Source organism: Lissotriton helveticus, chromosome 5_1 (genome assembly GCF_964261635.1).
Source record: "Lissotriton helveticus chromosome 5_1, aLisHel1.1, whole genome shotgun sequence".
Taxonomy (NCBI): Eukaryota; Metazoa; Chordata; class Amphibia; order Caudata; family Salamandridae; genus Lissotriton; species Lissotriton helveticus.
In genome coordinates, this window is record NC_136065.1 from 1,363,023,591 (window position 1) to 1,363,033,559 (window position 9,969).

The 9,969-nt window shown below is 42.1% G+C and overlaps 1 protein-coding gene across 1 annotated transcript in view; it reads right to left on the reverse strand.

Moving 5' to 3' along the window:
• RPS10 (ribosomal protein S10) overlaps nucleotides 1-9,650 on the reverse strand; it is a 28,182-nt gene extending 18,532 nt beyond the window's left edge. Inside the window, exons 1-2 of the mRNA XM_078644259.1 lie at nucleotides 9,520-9,650; nucleotides 481-630 (exon numbers count right to left, since the gene is read on the reverse strand). Coding sequence (XP_078500385.1) covers nucleotides 481-630 — 150 coding nt within the window. The 5' untranslated portion in view covers nucleotides 9,520-9,650. The remainder of the gene's footprint in view (nucleotides 1-480; nucleotides 631-9,519) is intronic.
• Nucleotides 9,651-9,969: the final 319 nt, after the last annotated feature.

Consider the following 9,969-nt stretch of genomic DNA (forward strand, 5'->3'; position numbering starts at 1 on the left):
CTTGAGTGAACTGCAATGGTCTTTGTAAGCTAATAGATACTATTCAAGATTCCTTCATGGAGGGGCCGACATGAACTCCATGAATAGACAGTCAATACACAGCAACCCACTCAAGATTTTATTGGCTGAAAGAATAATACGATCACTTAAATAACCCATATATCTCAAAGATTTGACTTTAGTAGTAATAAACTACTTTGCCTTTATGTACACCACAGCTCCAGAAAACAATTAAAAAATAAAACTAATAAGGCACTGGATTGAAATGACAACGGAGGCAAATATAAAAAATCCCAAACTAAAAGCTCCAATTGCGGATACAAGATCAATTCGGTATCTAACGTGGATCAGATACTTAATCAAGACTTCCGCATCTGGTCTATGGCTCAAACCACATGGACAATACAGAAAATCAAATCCCTTAACATTTTAAACCAAACGTGATCAATTCCAAGCCATGTTCATCAACTCGCAATGTACCTGCATGGCCTTCATGACATGTAGGTTGGGAACATTCTTGTCAGCCAGCTCAGGGTGCTTGGGCATATGGACATCTTTCTTAGCCACCATCACTCCCTCCTTGAACAGGAGCTCATAGATAGAGATTCGGTTCTTCTTGGGCATCAACATCTGTAACAGAAAACGATCAGAGCCACTTTTACACCCTAATTTAAAGTAGCTGCCCTCCTCCCCAAGAAAATGTGATGTGCGGTTATCAGATCACAAACACATTTACTGCATTCAATGGACTGAAATTGGAAAGAACAGCGAAGGAGAAAAAAAATGTGTCCACAAACAAGAAGTTTCTCTTAGCAGCAACTCTGCACAGAGGCAGAGAAACTGAAAACATATACTTTTTAAAAAAGTTTAGTATTTATTGCACTAGCAGTATTATGATGGATTTCGCATGGCATCAACAAGGCTATTTACTCTTCGGTGTCAATCTAGCATAAAAAATGTCTCTGGTTACGGCATGTTCTGGAACCCGCTTCAAATATAATGCAAACAAGCACTGGCAAAAGCAAATAGGTTCCACCTTTAGGACATATTTGCTTTGCTAAAGCCTTCTAGAGATGTAAAAAAAAAAAACAAAAAAAAAAAAAAAGGGAGTGGGAGTGGAATAATATACACAGTGCCATCAGTGGGGGCACTCCGGGGAAGACAGCTGCACAAGTGGATATTTGTTGCTAAGAGGGAGAAGAACATGTGGGAAAGAACTGGAAAACACACTCATGGAGTGCTTAACCCTAGGGTCTCAAACAGGTGGATTGGGAACTACCAGTAGCTCCACTGAGTAGCCCACACACGATAACTGCCAATCAGCAGGCTTGAGAATATACTGCTGACTGCCTAATAAGGAAGAAATTTAAAAATCCGTCCTCGTTTCTGGAAAGACTTGTAAGCTCAGGGTGATGCAGCCTGCCCACTACTGTAAATTCTCTGTACTTTTTACCTCTTTCTTCTTTTCCGTCATTTGCCATTATTAGCTTCATTTGTTTACATTCTCCATTTATCCTCCTTGTCCTCTGCTTTTCTTTCTTCTGTTACTTTCTTCACCATTCTTTCATTAATTGTCCCTTGATTCAATTTTTTCCCCTCCGTCTTATTATCCTGTTTATTTTTCTTTCTACATCTGATCTCTCCTTCGACTTTTGGCTTATCTTCTTGATCTCTTATTTTCTTCTTTCTCTGTCATTTTGTTGTATTTGCTTTTTTTCCTTTGCTTCCTCTACCGTTTGTCCGTCGTTATTTCTTGTTTTTTGTACTCTATCCTCATTTTTCGTTTCCTTCCCACCCTCTTCTCGTTCACATTATTTCCTTTGTCTCATTTTCCTTCTGTTCTACTTCCTGTCATTTCAATCTCTTGTTGTCCCAGTTTTTTTCTTCAAATTTCCTTTTATTAGTGTCCCTGCTTCTCTTATTTTCTTTGTCCTATTTTTCTCTGCCATTCTTTTTTTTCTCCTTCGATTACTCTCCTTTTTTTCCTCTCTCCCTCTATGGATCTCTCTCAGTCTCAAGCACAAAATGGACAAAACTGATCCAGAAAACCCAAATGAAAACCTTTTGCGATACAGCTATTGTGCCATTATTGCTGTATGCTTGTATCAGACATGGGCTACTTAAAGGCCAGTAAAGTCCAAGATATTTGAACTCGGTTCATTTATCAAATACCTTAATTAGGCAGTAGCTCACAAATGTATAAATTACCTTAAGTAGCTCTTCCTATAAGAAAAGTTGTGGACCCCTGGCTTAACCTAGACATGAGCAGTGGAAGAGTACAAATGATCTAATTAAAAATTATTAGAAAAAAAAAAAAAAGGAATATGCTCCAGATGAGGGACAAAAACAACAATGGAGTGAGAAAAAGTCATTGAATTCGAAGGACCCAGATAAGTGACAAAGTAAATTAAAGGCAGGCCTTAAACCCACCAAGTTCTTGGTAAGTTCACAATAGGTCTTTCAAAATCATACTGCTTGAGCTGTCTGGCAGGTACCAGTTAAAAACAAGCATCTGCAATGCAATAGGTACCGCATTTACTAGAGTTTAACCTATTACCATTGTAAGTGACAATGACTTATTTTGTTTTTTTTAAAACATACATAAAAAGGCAGTCATTTACAATGCCAATAGCTTAAACTCACAAATGTGAGACCTATTGCATTCCAAATGCTTGAAGGCATCCCATGGCCCCTGAAGTGGTCCCTGTTTGCTACGAGTTAAATAAACAAGCCGTGGTCACAACTGCACACGAGACCCTCCTGCAGTAAGAGAAACTCATTAAAGAAAGTAGTGCTTACAGACTAAAGAAAACTTACCATGTAACAAGCGAAGTAAAAGAGCCAGTCCTCATGGGAGATTACAAATGAGACATGGCCATACTAAAGAGGGACTAACAAGCCTAATAATGAATCAGAAGCCAGCATTTCCAAAGGACAATGACAAGCCAATAACAACAAGCATTAGAAATGCAATCGGGCTCGGATTTATTTGAGTTTGAGCTAATGGCATTGTAAATGCCAATGTCTTTTTGCCATGTGTTATGGAGTGTGTGCATGTGGTGTGTAGTGGAAGTATCTTGGTTGAATTGTAATTTTACCAATGGTGGCATGCTGTGCTTTATATGAATATGTTTAAAAGTAAAGTGTACCATACTGCGATTGCTTGGTGGAAAAGTGCACTGCCGGCTGGAGGTGTGTGCGCCTGGTGGAAGGGTGCACTGACGGCTGGTGGGTGTGTGCTTGGTAAAAGCGTGCACAGATGTATGATGGTTGTTGGTGTTTGTGCATGGTGAAAGCATTCATTGACGGCTGGGGGTGTGTTGTGTGTGTTGTTTTCTGTGTGCTGGTGAGTGTGTGGTGGTGAGTCTGTGGGGGTGAGCCTGGGGAGTGAGTGTGTTGTGTTGAGTGGTGACAAGTGTGTGGTGTTGAGAGACTGAGGTGTGTGGTTTGTGTGTGCGTTATGTGTGTGGTGTATGTGTGTGTGGTGTTTTCTGCACATTCACACACTGCTCACCCGCACACTCCCAATGTCACTCCGATTCTGCACTCCGATTCTGCACTCCGATTCTGCACTCCGATTCTGCACTCCGATTCTGCACTCCGATTCTGCACTCCGATTCTGCACTCTCAAACTGCACTCTCAAACTGCACTCTCAAACTGCACTCTCAAACTGCACTCCGATTCTGCACTCTCAAACTGCACTCTCAAACTGCACTCTCAAACTGCACTCTCAAACTGCAGTCTCAAACTGCACTCTCAAACTGCAGTCTCAACTCTCAAACTGCAGTCTCAACTCTCAAACTGCAGTCTCAACTCTCAAACTGCAGTCTCAACTCTCAAACTGCAGTCTCAACTCTCAAACTGCAGTCTCAACTCTCAAACTGCAGTCTCAACTCTCAAACTGCATTTACAAGTTGTGAAATGAATTCTTTGGCAGACTGTTCTAAAAACGACATAATCAAAGTATGTCTGCACTCTCAAACTGCAGTCTCAAACTGCAGTCTCAAACTGCAGTCTCAAACTGCAGTCTCAAACTGCAGTCTCAAACTGCAGTCTCAAACTGCAGTCTCAACTCTCAAACTGCATTTACAAGTTGTGAAATGAATTCTTTGGCAGACTGTTCTAAAAACGACATAATCAAAGTATGTGTTCCGAGTTGCTAGACTTGGGGAGTTCTACAAACTTTCCTACCAATGTTCTTTACTTTATAAAAAATAAAAACAATAAAACTTAGCACACTTCCTCTTTTGCCATCGCGCAAACGCTGCAACTAGCAGGATACCTAGATTCCATTCGGGGTTTCTCCCAGAGCTCGGAAGAATAGAATTTAAGTCAAGAACGGAAATCTACTTCTGCTGCTCCGCCTTTCAGCACGACGGTCAATATACAGTCCCCAATGTTGATAGGGCGCGAGCATCTGTATCAGCCCCACACAGCCCTCGTGACACGCTTTGCCAGCCGCGTCTTACAAGCGCAGCTGTGGGCAGTCAATTTTCTCACAAACACCAATCCCATTAGGAAAAACAATACCAATGAAAACCCCAAACGAAGGTCCGTAACTGCAAGCAAACAGTTACCTCACCTTTCGTTGTGTCAACAACTGACGGGCTCCTTGAATCATTCCTTTAAAACTCTGCTTGCTGTCTGAAGGAAGTAACAAGGCGCATTATTCAGAGAGAACAAAACTGTTGGAAATTCGTGTGTGGAAAAAAGTTGACGCAGGCGGTATGGGAAAATACAAACAATACAGCAGCCTGTCAGACTATGCTGAAGTTCAACACCACTGCAGGACTCTGCCCAGAAAGCAAACAGTTCTAAAAGGCGCTGCCTGCCAGCTTGCTATTCATTACCTCAGCTCCGAAAACAAAAGCTGCTGCAAAGAAACACATTATAAACTCGAGAGAACAATTCCATTCACACCGGCCACGGACCATTCCAGAAAAAAAATGAAACTGAGATTAAAAGAACAGCCCATGACAGAACGTCAGACTCTTGTTCTTGAACTAATGAAGCCCTTTCCCGGCCTGGCATGGTGTAGCTGCGCGCTGCTGAATGGTGAACGCGCCCGGCCATCTGGATTCACTTACGGAGGCACCCTGACAGCTCCTAATTATAATTAATGTACTTCTTTGCGCGCACACGAACGAAAAATCCCCAACATGGCGGACGAAAACTACATTTACCCTATCACTTCAAGGCTATTAAAACGACACCACAACGAAGACGAATCACTGGCCAGATGACATAACACACTAAGGAATGTGTGGAATTTGTCTCGCCAAAGCCCTAGGAGATACTTTTTTTTTTCTTTAACATTAGGATCTCGAAACTCCTCCCACTTACGTGGGCGGAGGCCGAGCCCTAAAAATGGGTGGAGAGTGGGCGGGGCTTCAAGTACATACTCCAATACAGCAGGGCGTGCAGTGCATGCCCTGCCCAGGCTCGAGCTAACAAGCATTTGCAATGCAATAGGTCTCGTATTTGCAAGAGTTTAAGCTATTGGCATTGTAAATGACAATGGCTTTTATTTATGCTTTGCCAATTACCAAATGCCCCGGCTGCCCAGAAAGTGAAAGCGCGCGTAGTGCACTGAAAGTTGCAGGAAAGCATGTTGTGCCGGCAGTAGGAAAAACTCATTAAAGAAAATAGTACTTCTAGACTTAAAAAGACATACCGTGTAACAACCAAAGTAAACGGGCCAGTCCTCGTGGGAGGTTACAAATGAAGACAAGGCAGTACTAAGGAGGGACGAACAAGCATATTAATAAATCAGAAGCCAGCATTTACGAAGGACAATGACAAATATGGGCGGAGCTTCTATTCCACATTCCAATACAGCACGCTGCAGTGCATGCGCTGCCAGGCTCGACCCAACAAGAATCAGCAAAGCAAATGGGTCTCGCCTTTGTGAATGAACGGCTTTGTAGAATGTTTTTTTACCAAGCTCCACAGCATTCTCGATATTGTGCAGCTTGGCATTGGCATCACTTATGTGCCTGCCAATAAAACGATGTACTGCTTAATTTGTTTTTAGTTACCGATATAAGTCATACTGGTAACTTATGACAAAATTTACAAAGGCATTTATTTGGGACGGACAGGAAAGACTTAAACAGGATAGGTGGGTATGCAACAAGACAGGCTAAAGGTGGATACAAGATGGAAAAGCACTTGGGTGAGCTTAACAGGGAAGGGGCATGGAGAAGCACAAACAGTCAGCAGTATGAATGGGAGAGAGAAACGCAAGGGAGATGGCTTAAACACACATGCAATCTGTGAGTGCTTAAAAAGAAAACAAATTATGCCTGCCCCCACATCGAGCACGGACACCTGTCATTCGGGCGCACACACACAGGAAAGTGGCAACGCTCCCTTGAGGGACAAACAAGGTTGAGAAGTTGCTATATGAATTAGTAAGCAAATATGAATGACAAGGAAATACAACTAGTGGTAATGCATGGACGGGTTCCAAACCTCTGTTAATGGTAAGCCACAATATACCTTACAGAGCGTGCTTGTGCTGCGTAGTAGGCTTAATCTATTGACAATTAGTAAGAAAATCTGAGCGAAAAAAATTACAATTGTGGGAACTATTACTTTTGAATGTGTTTCCATGCTATATTATTGTTTTGCTCGGGCAAATACCATTAATCCTCAGTTGGTGGTTAAGCGTGTAGGCAAAAATGTAACGTGCAGTTTGCACTTTCTTCTTAATGGGCAAAAAAAAAAAAAACATCTGCACTTATTATTGAACCGACTTGCTAGTATAAATAACCCTGAAAATAAGTCCCTATCGGAGGCACAAGTAATACTGCATATAAATACAAACATTTATATACTGTGAGCCTCATGAAGAGGGGTTAAAGTTCTTTACATGCATGTTACAGTAGTGTGCAATAGTTTCAAACTTTTATCCCATTTATTATATTTTGATGTTCTGAACAACTAGGACGTTGCATCCCAAAAGCAACATAACATTTCTACAATATACCAAAAGCCTCAAACAATGATCAGAGATGTTAGTGTATGAGCACTCACGCACAAAGCAGCATTACTCTTTTTTATCAACTTATCTTGGACTGCGACCGAAAAAAACCAACACTGGGGATGTAAATTCACCTCCTATACCAGATTCCTGTTGTGTTTTAGGATGAAGGAACAGTACCAAATGAGTACACCGCACGTAGGGGAGCGGTCCCTTTACTAATCAAATCATACATTGTCCTAAATGAATTTAAATTATAACCATGTCAAGAAAGGTCTACTGTCATTTCTGGCAGCCAGAGTGAGGAGAACGTTGTCTTAGTCAAGTCATGTTTGTCTTTTCACACCTTGGCAGACCCGAGCATGTATGACCGCGCTCTCATCCCATCTCACGAGTGCTGCTTCCAGTAGGGAATCGAAAATGTCCACTGCATCGCTAAGCTAACAAAAGCCAGATCGGTGGAGCTGCATTACATTTGGATTAGGGAATTATGTCTAACCAACAGGTCTCTGGTTTTAAACTATTATTATCTAACGTAAAAGATTTAGTAAATACAACGATTGACAATATTTGGGTACCACTTGGCATGATAACAGATACAAATCTGAATCTAATACTCTGCCTCAGAGGCAGTAATCTGGTACCCTGGTAATTCTTTAGTGCCTCTTCTGAGGCGTTAAGAGCGGCGCTGCCTCAGACTGATGGCACCCATCAATTGTTCTCCACGAGTCATTAACTCGAACGGTCTTCAGCATCATTCCACATAATACTGGCCCGGGCCGTTCCCCTAAGTATTACATTCCCTATGACAATGCCACGGTGTGGGGTTAGATTGTGCGGTTTGTTTCTGAACAGTTCGTTAGACCAATAATACATCACAACAGCAATACCCAAACTCTTAATGTATCTTTTTTAAAGTGCACAGTGGTCATAAGTGATCATGCAGATGTAGGGGTTTTAAGATTTCTGCTTGTACAGCCGGAGAGCAAAGAATGCAGATAACATGATTAAGACTATGGCCCATTAATCTAGACGGCTTCAACTAGCACCACACTCACTTAGTACAACGCACTTGGTCCCAATGCTGAAAGGTCAATTTAAAAGGCCCTCAGTATCCCAGATAACTGCACAAAGGTGATACTATGGGGTATAACAGACGATTCATTGGGACACAGCTTGCGAACAGTTACTGCCCTACGGCTGTGTGCAAATGCCTCACCTACAGAGGTCTCTCTTCCTTAAACCCTCTGCTGGTTCAGCGCATTAGTCCACTGGCATACTGCTGCCCTACCAATTGTGGTAAAATTCGGGCTCTAGTCCAAGAGTAGATTGTATGCACCCGTTGGAAATAGGCCTTCAATTACCCACTGCAACATAAGAAATAAATAGGGCCACTACATCAAGCATTCTTTACTGTATATGCCCGAAGCATTAGTGTCAATAGGCGCAAACCAGTTTCATAACCACGCTAAAACATGCAACTAGATGTAAACGTAAAAGGCCGATAAAGAACTGCTCGTTACTCCGAGGTACAAGTGGACAATTCAACACTGATGTCAACGCACGTGCAAAAGACACTCACAAGCTGACAGCCCAATTATCTTGAGCCACAAAACGTATACCGACCCTTAATTCGGATCACGTTTATTTTAGCTTTAAGTCACCATACCTAGAAAAGACATTATTTAAATCCAAAGATGCTCAATCGATATGAAATATTACGCTCTGCATCTGCACAGTTGAGCCCAAGTACCCACCCAGTGACACTCGTCCATTTCCACACGAAAAATCCACGTAAAGTAGACGCGAATATTAAGAACCAACCCGGAAGTAGAGTTGCTTTTGTGCCGTTTGCAAAACAAATAAATACTAGTGGTTCGCCATTCGCATAAAATATACGTTTAATCACCCAGGTATTAAACATCCCGTGGACAAAACGTGATCCAGTTTCGACTTCGCACCGGTGTGATGCGAAAGTTATGGGATGTGCGTTCATTAGGAAACGTCCTGCCTTACTTTCCGACGAATATAAATATCTAGAAAGTATGGAGTAACCAATGAGGACTTAGAAAATACGCAAGCAGAAAGAGTCAGTTTTTTTTTTACAGACTACCCGCAGTTTAACAAGGTACTGGAGGACAGACTACACATCCCATGATGCCCACAGTCGGTTTCCATGCAGGAACCCTCACCATTCCTTACTCCCGATTCAAACAAATTAGCCCCATTTAACTGCAAACCCCCCACCAGATCATGTCCCCACCAGATCATGCCCTCACCGTTTCCCACTAGACCAGTACGTAACCTACGAATAACTATATCCGTTTGCAAGAGCGGAAGGGCGGGATTACGCAGAGAGGGTACTAGCCTCTAACCCCGGAGCCAACAGCCTAATCCTGTTTAGGGCCCGAAACTCGCGTCCGTTTGGAAAATAAAAGATCGGGCGGCAAGGTAATATGTCCCGTATCATACTCGGGAAGTCGAGCGGCTTAAAGAGCCAGCATATTCAACAGATGGAGCCGGATAAACTCACCTCTGCGGCTGCTTGTGGGCCTGGAGCAGAAAAGGAAAGGAAGGAGCATGCGCAGTACGGCACGTCTATCCTTCTCTCCCAGGACCCAAGCGCAAGGCGGTCTTCGCATTGCCTGATTGGAAATGCACGTTTTGCGTGTTCAAATATCCAATGGAATTACAAGAATCGAAGTGCTTTTATGTAATTTAATTCCATCACAGAGCATCACATTAAATGACACAATAAGACAAGCTTGTAAATAATGTATTTACTGGAAGAACTTCCCACACACATTTGAAGTAAGGGTGAGCAGATTTTCAAAACAAACAAGCATTTGCAATGCAATAGGTCTCGCATTAGGAAAGTTTGAGCTATTGGTATTGTAAATGACAACTTTTTTTATTTATGTTTTGTTTTTGAAAATAGCAAAATTAATAGCTTTGTCATTTACAATGCCAATAGTTATAACTT